General features: G+C 44.3%; 1 protein-coding gene across 1 annotated transcript in view; it reads right to left on the minus strand.

Moving 5' to 3' along the window:
- The window catches only part of IQCM (IQ motif containing M), a 1609700-nt gene that overhangs the window by 621184 nt on the left and 966583 nt on the right, over positions 1 to 21933 (minus strand). The window contains exon 11 of the mRNA XM_078676908.1: positions 10440 to 10580. Coding sequence (XP_078533034.1) covers positions 10440 to 10580 — 141 coding nt within the window. The remainder of the gene's footprint in view (positions 1 to 10439; positions 10581 to 21933) is intronic.

The raw sequence follows: 21933 nt of genomic DNA on the forward strand, positions 1-21933 counted from the left end.
AACCCCGCTCCCCAAGGATGCGAAGCACCACATAGGCTTGGCCAGCCTCTCCCCTGCACTCGGAACCGCGAGTCCCAGGACAATGGAGCGCTCCGACTGGCACCGCTAAGGCACCCGACCCCCAGGGCCCTGGGGTCACGGAGGCTGCCCTGCCAACCGCAACATCTCCGATGGTCACCTCCCTCCGGCCCCTCGTGCCCCAGGGAGGGTATCACTCCTCAATGCTCCCCCCTGCCCGGACGTGACAAAATTGCTCTGTTTGCCACCAGGCGCTGGCCGGCCCCCAGCAGGAGCGGCGGGTGACCAGAGACAAGGAAAGGAACCTGCCTCCACACACACTCTCTGCCTGTAACCGACCCCCTCCCCCAAGAGACGCAAGACAAGGGAGCGGGGGACAGCGGCATTCTGGGCAGAAACCGGCCGCGGCGAGCCCAGGGTCTCTGAAGTGACCGAGCCAAGCATAAGCGCCCAGCTTTTGCCCCCCGGGAGCTGAAGCCCTCCCACTTAGAGGCGGACGGACACATCGGTCGGTGGGTGCCTGAGTGGCCTTTCTGGAGGCAGATGGGCGTCCATTACCTCCCTTTTATCAACAGGCAGAGGTGCCACTCCCTTTCTCTTGCTGGGCCGGCCCATTAATGTATGCATATTGAGCGGAGGTAGGGGCCTGAGCAGAAGTGGCCTCACTTGTTTTCAGGTGTGTTTCACCAGTGTGAACTAATCTGTGCATCTAAGTAAAGTTAAGAAAACATGCCTATGTCAGAGATGCCCCCCCTACTCCCCTCTTCTTTTCATAAAACTTCATCAAAGTAGTGTTCTGAGGAAAGGCAATATGCAAATATGGGCCAATTTTTTTCTCAGGGTGCCAGTAACGATTTTGAATTCTAAACCAACCCTGGACATGTAGTCCCTGGTCACAGATCAGCAAAAGTCTTCAGAGCCACTAGTATTTGGAATGCACTTTCTAGCGCTCACGGTGAGCCCCAACAGGTGCACCGATGATAGTCAAGGCCTCTTTAGCCCAAAAGAGCACCGGGACATGTAGTCTCCGGTCACAGATCAGCAAAAGTCTTGCGCGCCGCAGGTATTTGGAATATTCTTTGGGGCTCATCACTGGTACCTTCCATTTTTAAATATTAATTTTATGAAAAAGGCATGCAGTAACAGTGCAAGGTTACAAACACACGGTCGATGGTAATAATTGTAAAACATCACCAAGTAACACACCCATTTCGACCCACCTATAAAGCATTACACATGTTCCTGTTGATATCCAAAAGGTGTTATATTTGTTTTTGGTTTACAAGCAGTATGAGGTCCAAGAGCCCCAGATCTCCAAGTGTTTTTAAAACAACCTCTCATTTTACATATTTTCTGTTCTGCCCTGCAGTAAATGTGTATCCCCCTTCACCAGGCAGATATAGTGGAGGGGAGTATCAGAAGATTTCCAGTTCCAGGCTATATCTCATTTAGCTATTAGGTATCCTAGGATGTATGACGTTACAACGCATACTTTTACAACGCCTACCTTTACATCGCAAGTTTTACAACGCATACCTTTACAACACATAGTGCTTTTAGGCGCTGGATAGTGAATAGTTTAATTTACTATTCCAACTCCAGTCCCCGTGGATAGTAGGGAAGGTGTTGGATAGTACATTAAACATATTCCCTATCCTAGAGCGCCCCCCAGCGCAATGCATTGTAATAGTTTGCGTTGTAAAATTTGCATCGTAAAGGCACTGCGTAGTAAAAGTTGCGTTGTAAAGGATGTTTACCGGTATCCTAGGCTGACAAATGTTCTGTGATGTTTGTAGTCAGCGCAGCCATTCATTATCCCCAGGAGTGCCACTTTGGGACTTAATTCCGCTACGGTGTGCAGCACTGACCAGTAAGTCTTATTAAAGGCACAATTCCAAGTGACTAGGTAATGCTGTGAAGAATAAAACGTATATTACTAGTGCTGTATACGACATAGTAATGCTTCTAGGGTCATCACCAAACTATTATTCTTCTAATTCACTACTTGATATATATTACCCACCTTTCGTCAGTAGCTACCCTTAGCACCATACTACCTGTGGATTGGGCATCCACATCATCAACCTTATCACTAACTACTCCTCCTTTACTCTATTCCAGTTCCACATCTCTAGCCTCTTTTGAAATTCTCACTCATTCTCACTCTGGGGAGAGCATGTGGCGTAACGGCCTGAGCTGTCGCCTCTGTAGCCGGAGGGAACCAGGTTCAAGACTCAGCATCAACATGCTGTGATTCTGGGCACATCTCTTATTCTCCCTGTGCCTACAAGTCAGCGCCTTGAGACACCCCCCCCCCCCCCCAAGGTGATTTGCTGCCCTGTACAAATTCTAGCTTGGATTGACTCCATTCTATCCTCTCTCCATGCCACCCACAACTTAATGCTTCATAGTCTTTTGTCACATTCTATCACCACCCCTTTCCCACCCTTTCTTCTCTCAGCAAACAACTTTTGCACACCCATTCGCAATAGACACATCTCAACATCATCCATTCCTTTATACACATCACTACTTCTGTTTTACTAACCATATCAACATCTTCTTTCCCTTCTCCATCTTCACCATTTTGGTACCCTCCCCCTTCCCCATCTCCTGTAAACCCACCACTGTATGTCTCAACATGTCATTGTTCTTTCCTACCCTTCCAACTCCTGCCATCCACCCTTGTACTTCCTCCCACTCTTTCTCGCTACCCGTGCCTGGAATGTGCTTGTAGATCACCTCCTGTGATCCATATGTCCTACTTTAACCTACCAGTTTAACCCACCACCCCCCAGCCACAGCTGCGCCATGCTAACTAACCACCCAAAAAGGTGATGGGAGGAATGCTTGCGAATAGTCTAACCAATGGCAATCACTAGGAGTAGCATTATAGCATTCCAACTCATAGTTTTTCACCCACTGTGCCACTTTAGACAAAGGCCCGCCTTATACAAATCAGTACCCTCCTCATGGGAACAGTCCATCTTGTAATGCCAGATGGGACCCCTCCAAACGGGAACACAAGCATCCCCAGAACAGTTTGGGTTTCGGTAGGCCCAGTCAGTCATGTATAACTTTGATACTATGGCATAAGGAGCAAGAGACCCACATTTGGTCATTCCCTTGTCCCATTAAGGGGTTACATAGTAGGATAATAAGGCATAAGGTAGGCCTTTGTCTAGAATGGCTCAGTGGCAAAAAAATAATGAATTGGAATGTCACCCTGAGCAATTGCCAGTAGTTACAGAGTGTGCAAGCATTCCTCGTGTTAGAAATTGGGGTCTCTAGTTGGCAGTGGTAGGCACCCTGTGTAAGTAGGGGTTCTTCCATCTAGTTAGGGTAAAGAAGTTACACACCCAAGATAACCCCTGCTCAGCCCCTTGGAAGCGTGGCATGAGCAGTCAGGCCTATCTCTGAGGCAATGTGTAAAGACATACAGTAATCCAGTAAAACACCACAAATGGACAACACACCAGTTTAGAAAAATAACCACATTTTATCTAACCCAAATAGAACCAAAATGACAAAAATCCAACACACAGAAGCAAAGATATCACTTTTTACATGTTTAAGCAATTCTGACTATATAGCTATATGGATGTGGTGATTTTAGCACAAAGCACCTTTGATGCATCAAAATCCAAACTGACAACGCAGAGGGAGGAAGGATTGGAAAACTTGTGTGATGTGGCGTTTCCTTAGTCCCAGTGTAGTGGAGGCGTCAGTTCTGCCTGCGCACAGGAGAAGTGTTGCATTGAATCCTTACAGCAGGTGGAAGCGATGCGTCGAAATTCAGACACACTGTCTTGATCCTTTACTGCAAGGTCTCCATTGATGAAGATTTTGCACACAGGTGCGATGCGTGAAAAATTCCAGGCACTGCAAGTCGATGCAGTGGCGAAACAGGCTCTGCCTCGATTTTCACAGCCGCAGACAGGTTATGCATTGGTTCCCTCAGCGGCACAGCAGGGTCTCTGTTGAAGTTGGACCGCGGGTCTCGGACTTCGGAGACTCAGTGCTCTGGACTCTGGCTGCGGTGATTCGTCTGGCTGCGAACAGGAGCTGCATCAGTTTTTCAGTTACAGCAATGCATTGGTTTTTCAACTGCACTGCAAGCTTGTGGTGGGAAAAACGGTGCTTTAAGAGTGATGTGTGGATTTTGAATCTTTGATGCTGTTAAACAACCTCCAAGGGCCCAGATCTGGAATTGGCACCACTTGGTAGGTCAGAACTCCCAACAGAGTTCAGGGGCCTGTAGATAAATTCTTTGATGGCCCAACACTTTCAACAGGAGACAAGCACACACAAGCCCTTGGAGAACCTTGGAAAATCAGGATACAAGAAATCAGAGTCCACTTCTTTCACTGCCCACAGACAGAAGCAGCAACTGAAGCCCAACTCAGCAATGCAACACAAAGCAAAGGGACATTACTTTTTACAGCTCTTCAGCTCTTCTTCTTGGCAGAGGCCTCAGTCTAGAAGTGTTCTAAAAATATGCGGTTACAGGTCCAATACTGATACCCCTTATGGCCTTTGAAGTAGCCATACTTCAAAGGTAAGTCTTTGTTGTCCACAAGCTCCTGCCTTGCCCTGCCTTGGTTCCAGACACACTACAAGGAGGTGGAGACACATTATGAGGGGACAGGCACAGCCCTATTCAGGTATCAGTGACAACTCCTCCCACCACTCTAGCTCAGAAAGGCCCATCAGCCTGGTGATGTGCCATCAGGATCTGCAGGGCACACATCAGCTTCCTTTGTGACTGTCGAGAGTGAATGCACAAACAGCCCCTGTTAGTCTAAACTGTTGATTCTACAGGCAGGCAGAGGCACAGAATGATAAAGCAAGAAAATGCTCACTTTCTAGGACCCAAAGAATCTGACTATTTATCTAAAAAATTCCTGAGGATCCCGGTAATTTACTTCTCACCCAAAATACACAAAAGGCTAAACGACCCCCCTGGAAGACCCATAGTTTGTTAGAACCAATTTCGAAATACGTCGATTTTTTCTGGAAGCCTTTCCTGGCGGTGGTGCCATCCTATCTGAGGGACACCACAGATTTTATAAATAAGGGTGAAGGCGATGAATTTGATGAACAAACACAATGGATGGTTACCTTTGACGTCACCTCGTTGTATACACAAATACCCCAAGACGAAGCACTCCAAGTGATAGAAGCATACTTGGTTGATAGACCACGTTCCCATTGGGTACCAACTGCATTCATTTTACAATTGGCAGAGGTGGCACTAAAGAAGAACTGTTTCAAATTTGAAGATTTATTTTACATCCAAGTGAAGGGGACCACCATGGGATGTCCTTTTGCTCTGGAAATGGCGGTCCTCTTCATGGCCAAGTATGAGGATATGTTCATCTTTAACAACAACCCATTTCAAGAGAAGATAGCGCAATGGCTGCGCTATATAGACAACATTTGGTGTCTATGGAGGGGGTCGAGAGAAGAACTAGATGCCTTTTTGGTTGGCTCAATACGCGCCATGAGGACAAAAAGTTTAGCCTGACATTGAGTAAGACTGGGTTGACGTTCCTTGATGTGGAGGTGTCTCCTCAAGATAAAAAGCTGACTACTGCATTACACAGGAAATCCACTGATAAAAACACAATTTTACATCATAAAAGTGCACACCCCAGGAGTCTAACAGAAAATCTACCATATAGTCAATTACTACGAATACGGCAAAATTGTTTTAGAAAATCTGATTATGAACAGCATGCAGCCATTTTTCAATCACAAATGATCCTACGCGGTTATCCAAAGAAATTGTTGAAGCACGCTATAAAAAGAGCCTGGTTTACGCCTATGGAAGATCTATTGTAAAAGAAAGTCAAGCCACCATTGGAAAGACTGGCTTGTGTTACAACATTTGGGCAAGACAGCAATAGGTTTAGGCAAATTGTGTTAAAAAAATTGGAACTTGCTGGAAAACTTAGACTGTCCATTCCTGAAGCCTCTTTTTGCAATGAAAAAGAATCGAAGCATTGGTCAGCAATTTGTTAGAGCTGACATTTTTCCATCACAATCTAAGAGTAACTTGAGGTCCCAGTGGCAACCTAAACCAGTGATAGGCCATCATAAATGCGGCAATTGTGTTGCATGTGACTCCACAATAGAAGGCCCTGAATTCACACACAGAGATCAAATGGCGCCATTCTGAGTTTACTAATTGTAAATCCCAAAATTTTGTTTACGCTGTTCTTTGTTCTTGCCCAAAGTTATGTATAGGCAAGACAAACCAACAGATTACTCAGCGCATTACGCAAAATCGTTCTAGAATTAAAAAGAAGGTGATTACAGCTCCAATGGTTCAACACTTTATTGAAAAATCCCACAGCGGAAGGGATTTCAAATGGATAGTGCTAGCGGTACTGGACACATCTAAACGTTTACTGGACATTGACACTGCCTTGTTGCAGAAAGAGGCTTACCTCATTTTAAAATTCAATAGCGCAGTCACTGGGCTGAATGGGATGACAGAGCTGTCTAAAACTTAGTCATGTGTGGTGAAACACTACAGGTCCCACAATGAACCAGTTTGGGCTTGTCAAGAGTTTAGCCCAAAACTTCCTTTGATTGGGTCACATGGAGGTACTACAATTCCCATGACCATTTGTTTCATATACACCATTAAAAGTGCTCTTAGAAGAAATGCCCGTCATTTGCAGTTACTGGCGAATCAACATTGGTTTAGAGAAGGATTGATGTGGCAAAATTAACACGAAGTAAGTGAGCCCCGTTTACTGCTTCTAGCCCATTTTAATTATGCAGTTTGGAATTGTTTTCAAACATAGTGTATTAATTTTTTTAGAATAACGAGATTGCGGAAGTACACGTCCTGGCATAAAAGACTCGGGTCAGCTGTAAGGTAAATTTGCTTTTGCACAAACTCTTAAAACCATAATACCTTTGAGAAAAGCGCCAGTGTTGATTTTCTACACGTTTTTAGATACTCAAGAAACCTTGATAGCGGTACCGGTTACGAAACTCCCTGCAATCTTCTGAACTTTAAGCCGAGTTAAGTCACAAATCGAATTAACAAATTTGGGTCTCTAATGCCTGTTTAACACAAGAGGAGGGGAGAGGGTCAACTACTCATCTACCCCAAACACCCTCGTACAACATATTAACACTAAGAGTGGAAGAGAGGAGAAAAATAGTAATTAACATGCAGTGGCACAAATTGTGTTATTGAAAACTGCCCTCACTCATGACATGCTTCATCATCGGGTCTGCTTACTAAACACCCTGGCTTAGCCACGCACAGGATGGAGCATAGGGAGGGGGGATGGCAAACAACACAAAAATAAATCAAAAAGGTGTCTGTGTGTGCTACAACCAGCGACTGGAGACAGCGATAGAAAAAGTGCAGTGAAGAAAGTGATTAAAACTGGCTTCTGGGTACCCTATCAAACACCTTCATTCCAGGGTCCCAAGGCCAGGATTAAAATAGTGAAGGATAGGCGTGTTATAGAGATGACTAGGTACTCACAACACCCCTCCTTAAACTGCCAATGTCAACATGTTTCGACCGTCTTAATGTGCCCACAGGAGACGGTCACGTCAGTCTTCCTCAGGACTTCTACCAGTCCCAGTCAGGCTCCCCACATTACCTTAATCTGGTCAATTTTCGGGGTTCAAGGTCTAAAAAGATCCAAGCGTGTGGAGGCTATTCCCCTAAAATGGGTTACAAATACTGCAAAGATAAAACAAACATATGTCTGTCACGAGGAGTAGGATAGATCCTGCTAATTTGCATCTTATCCATTAAATTACATGTCAACATAGCACCCCCCCCCCCATATATTTAGGGCATCAAACTGATGACTCTATATGTATGGCAGACCTCCCATTCTTTCCAAGGTCAGGGTCATCTACATAGTTATTTTAACCCCTCCTTGTATACCCTACCAGGTATTCATATCAGCTGCTGGCAGGCACCAAACAAACCTCTACATCTATTCATTATCGAAAAAAACGGCCTCCTATTCGTTTTACAGGGGGATGACTCAGTCCCTGACCCCCAGCCTACACTCACCAAGTTTATCAACTTGGTGAACTCGAAAGTTCACCAACTCTCTAACCCCTGGCCAGATCAGATAAAAAAAGATAGGGTTAGAGTCAAATAATGGTGTTAGAGTTTGATATAGGTATAACCGTTCTGCTGTTTGTTTTTTGCATCATTTTTTTAGAAAATGCTGGGTGCCATGAATATGAAGCCCTGATGAGAGTCCCAGTACTACAAGCCTGGCTCTTGAAACGCGCTGGCACTCTACTCACATGGAGAATTAAAAATTGTTCTTGTTATATTCTGGGAGGGAGTTGTGATGAAAACCGTCCCCCCTTTATACATTTAAATCATTTCCCCGTGTTAGACACTTGGTTGGTCTAGAATTCAGAATAGCGACATATTCATTGTGAGCGTTCCATGTTTTTGATGCAAATGCAACAAGTTTATGTTGTTTAAAAGTATTGTATGTATTAATGTTGCGTGTTTATGATTATTGTCTTCAGTGAATGTTAAGAACACTATTGTATGTCATTTGAAAATAATTGTTTCACCATTTTGTCAAACGTTTGAAAATTTCTTTGATATAAAATATCATATAGCCAAAAAGAGTGGTTAAAACAAATAAACCATTCAAATAGAAAGAATAGTTGTCTGTTTGTGGCTCTGAAGCAGTAAGAGCTTAAGATGTGATGGAGCCAGGTTCACCTTTTCGTGTTTTGAATTTCACTTTCTAAAAGTGGCATTTTCAAACACACAATTTACAAACCAAGTTCACTAAAAGCTGTATGTTTAAATTCTGAGTTCAGGGAGCCCAAACTTAAAATCTCTATATTTTCCCAATTGAAAGTTACTCTTGTACGATGTTACAAGCCACCTCCAATGATAACCTATGGGAGAGATAGCGCTTGCAATAGTAAGAAACGAAATGGGCAGCATTTCACTATCAGGACATGCAAAACACATCAGCAAATGTCCTACCTTTCACATACACTGCACCCTGCCTAGGTCTACCTTGGGCCTACCTTAGGGTTACCTTACATGTAGAAAAAGGAAAGGTTTGGGTACTGGCAAGTGGGTGCACTTGCCAGGTTGACATGGTAGTTTAATAATTCAGTCACAGACACTGCAATGGCAGGTCAGAGACATGTTTGGGTGGCACAACCAGTGCTGCAGGCCCACTAGTAGCATTTGATTTACAAGCTCTGGACCCACACAGTGCAGTTTACTAGGTACTTACCAATAATCAAATAAGTCAATCATGGATAACCAATCCTAATCACAATTTGTACAGGGAGCACTTGCACTTTAGCACTGATTCGCAGTGGTAAAATGCCCAGAGTACACAAACCAGCAAAAAGGAAGTCCAGCCTACAGTCAAAAATATAGATGGTAGAGGCAAAAAGAGAGGGCAATCTACACAAGGGATGCCAGATCTAACACCTCCCATCACCTTTTGTGTGATTGATGTAATGCCTTAAGTGGGCACAGATATGACCAGATGTGGGTTCCTTGTTCACTGTGCCATAGGATCCAAGCTATGACATGAGTAGTTTTTTTAAAGCAAAATACTGTCTACGGCTGAACAAATATAACCTGTGAACGAGGAAGACAGTGGAAATGCAATCAAGGCTTGAAACCTGACCAGAAACTACTCACTAGGCCCAAGGAACCCAACATTTTGAAAAGGGAATCACACACAAGCCATTCTCAAGCTCGTGAAGGCAAGACTCTCAAAGAAGATTGACCACCAGTCGGGTGAAACTTCAGTGGGTTGTGAGCTATCATGCACAACACTAAAATGCTTCCTATGTAAGCCACATTGCAGTTCAACACTTTCAATTACAACACTACCCTATTGTGCAGGGTGCTCCCCGTCTGGTGCTTTTTCTAGGAGGTAAGAATGGCTGAATAAATGCACCTACAACCGTACTGTACCGTAACGTATACACTTTAAAACCCCAGCAAAGGATGCCCTATAGAGAGCAGCTGGGACAATTGTATGCTAAAAAGCCATCAGTAGGGGAAGGATGTATGTCAGTACAACGCGATCTAAAAGATCGCGGTACTTGATAACGCGGGCATTACAAAGCAAGTCGTTACAACGACTTGCGTTGGAGGGCGCGGATTTTGGAATCTTATAATTTTATATTCAAACACCAGTCCACGTAACAGTAGGGAAGGTGTTGGAATATAAAATTACAACATTCCTTGCCCAACAGCGCCATCCAGTGCAAGTTGTAGTAACGACTTGCGTTGTAATGGCAGCGTTCTAAAGGCACTGCGGTGTAAACACCGCGTTCTAAATGATGTTTCCCGTAGGGGAATTATTGAGAGGTACACATAAAAGTTCAAACTTATAATGTATGTTATGGGCAACAGGTACACCTACTTTTTCTGGGCTCCCTGCATCTTCTCCTTCCTGATACGTTCTTGACTGTATTTATTTGCATTCAAAAAGTATATCCATTCTTTCATGCCATGTTTCTTTCCATTATTGCCTTCCACTTCTTTGCATTGATATGGCATCCCCCTGCAAAAAGGAAAATAAGCAGTCTTTACAATGTACGGCAGAAGCAGACGAACATTCTAACTGTTATTTTATGGTCACGCTGCAATGAAATAATAATAAACATCAAGCTCAATCCTTGATCTACATCCTTAAAGAACTTAGTAAAACTTGATATTTGTTAGATATTTTAGGCTATATTTCATTATGTATATGCCTCATAAGGGGAAAGTAGAATCACAAACTTACCCTTTACAAAAAAGTGACGACTGATACACCTGTCAACAGAAGAGTGCAAGTCCTGCTGTATTTGATAGACGGAGAGTGTCAGAGCATACATTAAAATCATGTTCTCCTTATAGTCGAGACGAGAAGTCAACTCGACTGATCTTAACTCCTGCCTGAGGCTTGTCTCCACCTGGATGAATACCAACTCTGAAATAAAATGGTGACAAGGCCGAGGTGATGGTTTTGGGGAAGAGTCCTCAGCTTTGGGGGCCTCTACATTGACCTGCCATACTGGGAATGCCACCTACTCCCACCAATAAAGTCAAGAATCTTGGCTTCTGGCTCAACTCTACCCTGTCTACGAAGCCATAAGTGACCAAATTTGCCAACTCATGCTTTGCTATCATAAAATGGCTTATGAACATCCAGTGAATATTTCCTTTTTCTGCTCAAAGAACAGTCATCCAAGCCATGATATTATTCAGACTCGACTATGGCAACATCCTCTACCAAGCTGCAGACAAGGCAACAATAAGACGCCTGCAGGTGGTTCAGAACCCCATTGCCAGGCTCTTATCCCACCTCCCTAAACATTCCTCAGCATTTGGGCTACTTTGCCAACTCAACTGGCTCCTAGTAGACAAGCGAATAAGCTTCAAAGCACTGTGCTTTATGCACAAAATCAATGCCTGCTCCGGACCGCAGTACTTACAAAGCCTGATAACTCCCTACCATACGGTTCACACTCTAAGTTCAAGCAATCGATCTCTTTTCACTCTCCCGAGAGTCAGATACACCCGTATGGGCGGTCGATCCTTCTCTTTCCTCAGCCCCACGCTATGGAATGTCCTTCCAATATCCTGAGATACTGTGTCTCCATTTCCTTCTTTTGCAAGAAATTAAAGGCTTCTCTTTTAGCTCCTTTAAGCTGACTTTCCTGTACTCAAAGCGCTGGGAAACCCTGGTGGGTAGCTACGCGCTATTTAAATACTCAATACTAATAATAATAAAATAGGTGCGGTCACGCAGGAGACAAAAGATGGATATATCTGTCTTTATTATTAGAAATCCTTTGTAGGTCTCAAATTTTGGATGATTTCTTTCTCAACCAAAATTTAACATTTTACCATATATTGTTAATACCATATCTAAAAATACCAATACTTTCTACAGAAGACGTTGAATTATTAAGAGGCTAGATAGGACACGCTGTTCTCACCTGGCCGCTTCCGTACTCTGACACCAGGATCTGCCTTGCGCCGACAGGGGAAGGCTCCCCTTGAAAACTCTGCTGCAGGCTGTTGAGACCCCCCACCGCCTCCCTCCTGCCGTCCTGCTGCCACTAACATCTTCAGCGGGACCGCCGAGTGGAGCGAGGCGAGGGGCTGCCTACAACTCCCGGCAGCCCTCGAGGTCTCCAGCCACACCCCCAGCACGCCGCGTCAGGAGGCGCATAAAGGGCGTCACCGCTGTAACGAGCGCTGACACGCTGTTCTCACCTGGCCGCTTCCGTACTCTGACACCAGGATCTGCCTTGCACCGACAGGGGAAGGCTCCCCTTGAAAACTCTGCTGCAGGCTGTTGAGACCCCCCACCGCCTCCCTCCTGCCGTCCTGCTGCCACTAACATCTTCAGCGGGACCACCGAGTGGAGCGAGGCGAGGGGCTGCCTACAACTCCCGGCAGCCCTCGAGGTCTCCAGCCACACCCCCAGCACGCCGCGTCAGGAGGCGCATAAAGGGCGTCACCGCTGTAACGAGCGCTGACACGCTGTTCTCACCTGGCCGCTTCCGTACTCTGACACCAGGATCTGCCTTGCGCCGACAGGGGAAGGCTCCCCTTGAAAACTCTGCTGCAGGCTGTTGAGACCCCCCACCGCCTCCCTCCTGCCGTCCTGCTGCCACTAACATCTTCAGCGGGACCGCCGAGTGGAGCGAGGCGAGGGGCTGCCTACAACTCCCGGCAGCCCTCGAGGTCTCCAGCCACACCCCCAGCACGCCGCGTCAGGAGGCGCATAAAGGGCGTCACCGCTCCCCCTCGCGGGACGCGAGCGGGACGCTGGGCGAAGCCTGGGCCAAGGGTGGGCCCGTCCTAGCCCGTCACAGACCGGAGGAGACCGGGCCGGACGCACCCCCCTAACATCCAACCTAAGGTAACTCATCGCGCTATAGCCTCTACTAGAGTTATAAAGGGTTCTACAGTCATTTATGATACACCATTCCCTTGAGGCCCAATCACTTAACCTCGCTCTTGGTCAGAAACATTTATAATGTCAACAAGAAAAACAAGAAGTTCTAAAAATAAAACAAAAAAATCAAACATGACCACCACAGTGGGACCTATTGAACAATTTCTGCACAAAGTAAATGAAACCATAGAGACAGTCCTGATGCTTGATCGCCGAGTCTCCTATGAGCTAGACCAAGCACGACGTTCATCTATGGGCATGCTGGCACAGGCCCAAACCCCTAATCCTGCTCTTGAAAACGAGCTGCACGTGGAAATAAACGACGAACTACATACATTGCCAAATATAGTGGACCTTTCTGTAGCTTCTCAATCGTCTAACTCGCAATCTTCCCAGGATCTTGAACACACCCCTGATATTTTTATGAGTCTGCAACCAACAAACAACGACCTTACACAGCTAGAATCCAGAGCCACCAGGGAAGGTGCAATCCCTAAACGACAGTCTCATAAAGAAGCACATATTAAGAGTCCAACACATGACCCTGATACAATCTCTGAATCAGAACAATCCCTTGGCAACCAAAGTCAACCGCTTATTGTTATTACAGATCCAACTAATAACGCTAACTTCGACAAGCTCAGAGGCGGTGACCATGCGAACAGGCCAAACCTTAAACGTGCACCACAAGACCTGTCAGTCTCCCATTCGATCGGTACTACTAGACACATCATGGCAGATCAATCCATGTTAACAGATATCTTGGGTATAGTAAAACATCAACTGCAACCCGTACAAAAAAGTCTTGAAGTAATCGAAAAACAACTGGCCATATTAATCACCACCGTTAAAGCAATCACTAATCCAAGGAAAAACGATCTTTTACCATCAATAGCCATAACTACTAATACAAGTAAAACCAGTGCTACCAACACACCGAATCAACCAATAAATAATCCAACTATCACAAACCCCACGAAGATGAGCTTAAGAGAAATGGGGAAAGAAGTAAAGAATCAAACTTTCCCTTTGAAAACTCAGATCAGCCAAAATAATGTTAATACTACTTCAGCTCTTCAAAATCAATTGCCGGTAAAACCCATTCCTGCAAAAACCCTTCAGGTAACAACCCCTTCCACACTATCCGCACCTACTACCTCTCGTCAAGAACAATCACAGAGACAATCTAGTAAACCTGAACGATTGACCAAAAGATGGCCGAAGCCAGTAAACCTTCCACCGGAAGCTGCACCTTTCGTAGCTATATTAACTGGGGTCCCAGAGCTAAACAAAGACACAGACGAACCTACCTGATCTTTACTGAACAAGGCACGCTATTGGCTAAATGCCAACAGGCCCAACCATCCAAATAATAATACCAGAATAACCACAGTGAGGAGGGTCTCCTGGATAGGTCATCAGCCAAAAACTATCCAGGGTGACTGTATAATAGTCAATTTCGAAAGTCCACGTGCAGTGGATTACATCTGCTCCTGGGACACCCTAGATAATAGAGAAGGAATAGACGTCAAACGTTTATCCTTCTTTTACCCCCGACAAAATTATCGCCCGGAGGATCCTAATTGGCCATCAAACTGGTCCTGGGATCACTTAGACCAAGGACCAAGAAACTGGAATCGGGGCGACAGGAGCCACGGAAACACTCAAAGATTCCACTCGCAGGGAGACTGGGGATACGATCAAAGAGACCGAAGAGACTACACTAACTATGGCAGGAAACCATATCAACATTCCAACAGAGAACCCTGGACTGGAATACCTACTTTCAATTACTATAGCTGCCTAGATATGGTGGACTGACCGCTACCACACTCCTCACCAGTAAGGTCTCTGCTCAACTCCAGTGTAGGTTTACCCTCTCCATCAAACAACTTAAAGCTCAAGATCCCTGAAAAGATTCAAAGCTTGTGTAATTATAGAACACATCAGCAATCCATGAAAAGCTTAATACAAAAAGCACACAGTCAACTTAAAGTCAGTTCTCATAATTCTTTTTCTGACACCTTACGGTAGCCTTGTCCATATCCTGCCTCAATTAAAAGGAATGATGAGACCACTCTGAACGTAAATCCTTTAAACAGAATAGCAGAGGCAGAACCCTCAGTCACAACGACCCAACCTGACAGCACCACCTCAGTTGCCGAGAGGCATATGTTATTCTGGAACGTGGCTGGCCTAGCAACTAAGCATACGGAGAAAACCTTCTTGGACCTAGTTAATACAAAATACTTGATCTGTCTCCAGGAGACATGGTTGAACGATCCAATTCATCTGGTGGGATATAGAACATATTTCTCTCATGCAACAAAGTCACACCTAGGAAGAAGCAAAGGCGGCCTAACAATATACATTTCTAATCTTTGGCCAATCCAAGAGATAGCGCTTATCGCACTCCACCAGAATTATCAGGCTATCAATATCAAAGTAAACAATCAGGTTGTCTACACAGTAATACATTTTTACAATAATATGTGTCTGACTGACTCAGTCAAAGTTCTTGGCGAAATCAGAGATATGATAAACGAGCAACAAACTAAATACGCCAAAACCACACATTCAACAATTTGGGGTGGAGACTTCAATCTACACATATGTAGCAAAAGTAATGCTCCCATCTGTGGGATCACGGACGACCAAGAAAAACCCCTGGAGCATTTCGCTCACACGGAAGTAGGAAACATCATGCAGGCCATGATGTTTGAGTTAGATCTAGGGTTCGCAAACAGGATAACGACCCTGCCAATCCAGTTTACTCCAACTTTCCACGGAAGAGGTGCTCAAACCTTAATTGACTACATTTTAGTCTCCACAAACAATGCTGCATGCATAAAGGACTTCGCAGTAAACAGTAATGCACTAAGCGATCACTACCCACTTACAATAACATACTTAGAGTTTGTTCACCGCAAAAACCAAGCCGTGGACCACCTGGGTTTATTGCATCAAGAAGCACTCACTTTAGACAGACGGAACGGGTTCACACTAAAATGGGGCAACATTGACCAAGAAAAATTCAGCGCAGGAATAATTAAAAAATGCAGGATTCACATAGAAAACTGTCTAAATCCGGACACAACGGCACATGATATCCTGATCAGCTACGGTGCAATAGTGAAAACAGTAGCTAACGAACTAACCAAACCCAGAACGCATAACAAAGCACAAAGGAAAGGCTGGTTTAATACCTTGTGCACAAAGGCCTACTCAGACTTAAAGAAAGCCCTAGCAAAAAAAGATCGAAACAGAGAAGAGATAGCGCAATTAAGGAAATTATACACGCAGGCACTTAAACAAAGGAAAAAAGAGATACAACTTAACCTTTGGACACAACTGATAAACAGCAGCATTCAAAAAAACAGCGCAGCATTCTGGAAAATAGTTAAATCTCCATTTTTAAACGGAAACATTGAGGGCCCCTCCTTAGATGTTGCAATAAATGCGGCGGAATGGGTGCATCATTTTTCGGGGTTTTTTAGAGAGGAAAACCTTGTAGACCCGGCTTCTTCGCCTCTCCTCCCATCGGTGGTATACCGGATAAGCTTAGAGTTTACCGTTAATGAAACAAGGAAAGCAATAGAGATCGCTAAACACGGCAAAGCGCCAGGACCTGACTCCGTCCCCATGGATTTATATAAATTTTTACCTGAACTATGGTCCCCTCTGCTAACCAAAGTCCTGAACGCAGCAAAAGAAACCAACCTACCTAACTCTTGGTCAACGTCTATTTTGGTACCCATCTTTAAGAAAGGCAACAGGGATAGTCCTTCCTGTTATCGCCCCATCTCCCTCCTGGATTCGGTCGGAAAAATGGCAGGGAGGATACTTCTTGATCGTCTCCAGGAGTGGTCAAAAGAACATGGGAAAATTTCAGACCTTCAATATGGGTTCAGGGCTGGACTGAGCACCGTAGATCAAGTCTTGAACCTAACACTGCTGGCCGGAAAATATACAACAGCAACAAAAACTAGCTTACACATGGTCTACGTTGACCTTACGGCAGCGTTTGACTGCGTGCAACATTCAAAACTCTGGTTTATAATGCAGCAAATGGGGATCGAGCCAGCAATTGTAGACTTCCTTCGTGAGTTATACTCCGGGGCCACTGGAAAAGTACGCTACGGGTCCGGAGGCCAACTCACAGACAGCTTCACAATACAGAAGGGGGTAAGGCAAGGGTGTGTGCTGGCCCCCTTCCTATTCACGCTTTACACTAATGGACTGGAAGCTGCTATGTTACAAGGTGTAACGGACTACCCAGAAATCGCCCGGCGTCCTATTCCGGCACTACTGTACGCCGATGATGCGGTGATTCTTGCTCGCACCCCAATCCAGTTGCAAAAGGCTCTAAATAACTATTGTCTTTTTATGTCAAGTTTAAACTTAAAAGTCAATATTAAAAAAACTTATGTGATGCACGCTGGTAGTAAGGGGAAAAAACCGAAGACAATTTTTGTGGACAAACTCCCCCTTGAAAGAACGAAAACTTATTCATACCTCGGCATTACTATTGACGAAGATTTTAAATGGAAAGAAGCTATTAACTCACGCAAGCTGTCGCTAATTAAAACAGTCGGCGCATTAAAAGCATTCTCTCTCCGTCTAGGAAAAAGACCCCTGGCCGAGATGATTAAGATTTACAATGCAAAATGCATTAGCACGGCGATCTTTGGAGCAGGAGTTTGGGGAACAGCAAACGTCGAACATATACAAACAGTGGAAAATGCATTTTTAAAATTCTTATTAGCAGTTCCAAAGAGTACAACTACCTTTGGCTGCCACCTAGAACTCGGACTGGATCATATCACCGATATTATTAAGATCCAACCCATAATGCTGTGGCGAAGAATATGGGCCACTGATGAATGCCACCTCACAAGAGCAATCATTGAGGACTGTGTGAAGCTAGAGCAAATGAAGAAGATAAAATGGTTATGTTACGTAAAATCTTTCCTCACAGATATTGGCCTTTCGAGGTTCTTTGATGAACCACAGTCAGTAACAGACATAACAAAAAAGGATCTAAAAAAGCTATGTCTGTCCCACTTAATCCAACTGAGAATAATGACTGAAATAAGAAAGACACCAGTCCAACACTGTCTAATGATACAACTGGTTCCATCAATCCAACCGTATCTGCTACATGACCTAACACACTTCGAAAGACTTCTTCTCACCCGTTTTAGGTTCAACCTCTTTCACATCATGGTTTTATTCCCCACCCAGAATGTATGGACACATAACTCGATACCATGCCCTTGTGATCTTATTTCCCCTCAGTCCACAATTCATGTTGTTTTCTTTTGTAAATGTTATACCCCACTTCGTAAAAGGTGGATTTTACCAATTTTAAATGTAATGAAGATTAGAAGATGCCGCCCTGCATTTTTGGCGTTGCAGTTTCTGGAAAATAGCTTGGTGTCAAAACCTGTGGCACACTATCTAAAGTTGTGCCTCAAGCATCGCACGAACCTATAATAATTACAGAGACACACAATATTATGGACTTCAGAAAACGCACTTTTTTAATAGCGATCAATTGTAACATGTTATGAAATTAATGTTTTACCATTGTACTTTTATGGCTTTCTGATTGAAAACCGAATAAAGTTAATTTTGATTTGATTTGAAGAGGCTAGATAATCACAACAAGGGCATATTAATTACTGGTGTTTTCAATTAGCAGAATTGTGAGAAGCTCTTACATCTGAGCGCAACCGGTATACATCTGACTCACTATTTCACATCTTGTATCATCGCATGAGACATGATGTTGAGACCATCCCCAACTAGTCCTGCCTACCAGCAGTATTATGACCTGTGTTGAGGAGATTGTAGAACCCCAAAAGTGCATAGAGGACCCGCTTCAGGAATAAATCTGCTTGACGGGAATTCTACCATGCAACAGGAGAATGAAGGAACTGTAATTTGAGATGTGGATATTGAAATGTAGTCCCGAATTGGGAGTGAATTTCCAGGACACTGATTCCTGATGGACTGGAAATTTACTCTCTGCACATTTTCTGTGTAAGGTCACTATCACTATAGGTTGCGGAGCAGACTTGCACAGGAGTGACACCACAGAGTTGTACCTAAAATGTTTTGTTGATTTCAGCCAAAACTTTCTCCCTGAATTTGGATATTCGTGGGTACTCTCACAGCAGATTACACGCATAGCACTTCCAAATCTCCATATATGGCATTGTAGCTCCCTCTGTGGGTGCATCGTAGTCAGTGAGTAATAGCCTTCTATAATGGGTAGATTTCTGTCGAGTTGGGGGGCAATGCTCTCTGAAGAAATGTGTTTTCAGATTCTTGCTAAACTGCAGGAAGGTAGACGCAATTTAATGACTATGAGAATGTTTTTCAAGCTTCTGGGTACAACGATGGTGATGGTGGTGAAAACCTGTCTTCTAGGCTTTTCATTCTCGAATGTCCACAAAATCTCAAAAGATTCACTAGAGAAACCCTGAATGTACAAGACTCATCCGTCTGAGAAAAAATCTGAAAACCCCTGCCACTCAGCTGATGGTCTGATGACCTTGAACGGATTTCTACACTGGCTTCTGGGTCACCTCACCATCAGATTTCGGACTAAAAAGGTCAGATTGACAAATTACCAGTGTGTATTACCAATTGGGCTCCATATTCCAGGCTTTTAAATCCAACCTGCAACCGCAAGACTACATACCATGTTGTGGAATTTGCAATGTATGATCCCTCATGCCTATCAGGGATCTTAAAATTGGTTAGTTGTGGATCAGCAAAACATTCCAACCCATCCGTAAGTCATGTGTGGCTGCCCTTCTCTCCCATTGTTGTGATGAGGCATTTATGTAAAATATAGCACTTCACAAAACCCATAAATAGAAGTGATTTAAGAAATAAGCAGGCTACAACGTTCTCTGTGGCAGCAGAATGTTGGTGCATTATATTGTGTCCTTTTGTCTGTTGTGATCAATACGAATTGAAATGCGTGTGGGTTATGATCGCAGTAAGGAGAGGAGATGTTTTCTAGTGAAATGATTACTGTCTTGGATACCTGTGTTCTGATGTCGACTTGCAGCACTGAAAAGCCCATGATTAGGAGTAAAGGGACATATACATAAGTTGGCAGACATGGTACTTCGTCCAAACGTGACAGAATACCCTGGCCGCCAAACCCTCCCTCTGCCTGCCTCATTTAAAGATGGGCAAAGTATCTGCTGATGGAATATTTTCTCTGATGGCCCACCGGAGTGATCATCAGGGAAAGAACATCATACCACCAGTCCTATCCCACCCTACTTAGGGTACACAATATAATGTATTTTCCTACTGTACATCACCACCAAGAAGGGGCAAGGAAAAACAACATTGACCCCCACACCACGAGAGAAAACTTCCAGGGTGTGGGAGCCATTGGATTTTTTGCTTTTCAGAAATACACTTCTGCTTTGGGAGTTTGGCTCTAAAAAACAAAAACGTTGTAAACGTTTGGAGGACGGCCTTCAAAACTGACAGAAGCCGTCCACCAAACTTTTAGTACATTGAAAGAAACCTCTCTAACTGCACTTTCTTTCAATGTACAGAGATGGCCGCTGGTGATCATCTTTAAACTTGATGGACACCATATCTTTAGGATTGCAGAGTTACTGTCTTCTTCCCATCTTGAAGATCACTACTCTGTCCTTCAAAAGCTAAAAAAGGTCCCCTCATCTCCCTGGGCAAAAAGTTGGAAATATGTGATGTGTAAAAGCCAATGTAAATATGTCAAACACTTACATTGTAAATCCCCAATTGATGTAAACAATCTTGTATCATCTCCTAATCCTACTCTCAACCCCTAATAACATGCAGCTGTCCAGCTAGCTTTGTGCTACATAATCATCAAAACATATATCACTTTTGATGTCAGCTTCTTATCCCCTTGGCATCAAAAGTTTTTAGTCAAAACAACTAGAGAGTGAGGGAGAGAGGCACTCTTAATCCCCCAGGAAATTATTCAAATAACAACAGAAGAGTGACTACACAGATATTTGTGAAGGGAACACACAGATGTTTGTAAAAGGACCCTCACTCACCAACCTGGTTGGTGACATGCTTCATCATAGGGTCCCCACCAGAGAGGCCAAGTGCCTCCCTGGTGTGCTACAATGCCTGCAACTGCAGCGGAGCAGGTTTTTTTGTGTGTGTGGGGGTCAGTGCAAGTTAAAAAGTAGCCAAATACTACCTTTTGAATGATTTATTCGAGGTGAGTTGGTTACTATTAAAAACAAGTGACGGATCTATGCCAGCTGTTTAGCGTAGCTAGGAAGATCAGATTAAATTAAGAAAGTGAAGAGTGGTCGACATGTTTCTGCTTAATTGTGCAAATTATGCAAAGCTTTCATCAGGACCTATAAATAGACCACGGCGGTATACGCACGCTAAGGCGTACCCTAACCTGAGGGCTGGTGCAATGGTAAAACTGACGGTTTTACCAAGTAAAGATCTTCAAGGATTTCTTAGATCTGTCGTAGCCTGAAAGAGAAATAACAGCAAACAACATACATGCAGATAAAATGCCAGCTACCCCTGAGTTCCAAAGTGCCTCGGCATACACGGAGAGGCGCTGACGGGCACAAAGGTAGGGAAACATGGGCAAAAACAATAGTTAAAAACGGCGGCATGAAGGAGAAGGCTTACTCAGAATACTGCAAATCGCATCAGGAACTCAGGGGTAGCTGGTATTTTATCTGCCCCCCTAGCGCTCACCACAAAAATCCACCTTGATAGACAAAAACACTTGAATCACGTATTAAAGATTGCCCTCGAGACGGGGGCACCTGCACAGGTTGCCTGAGAGTTTAAAGGCACCTAACAGTTGTATGATCAGTCACACAGGCTGATTAGACCGCCGCACATTTATAATGCTTGGTGTGGTTGTGTATGGACTCCTGATCACAAACCAGTCTCAGGCCCA

The sequence above is a fragment of the Lissotriton helveticus genome, chromosome 2_1 (assembly GCF_964261635.1).
Source record: "Lissotriton helveticus chromosome 2_1, aLisHel1.1, whole genome shotgun sequence".
Classification (NCBI taxonomy): Eukaryota; Metazoa; Chordata; class Amphibia; order Caudata; family Salamandridae; genus Lissotriton; species Lissotriton helveticus.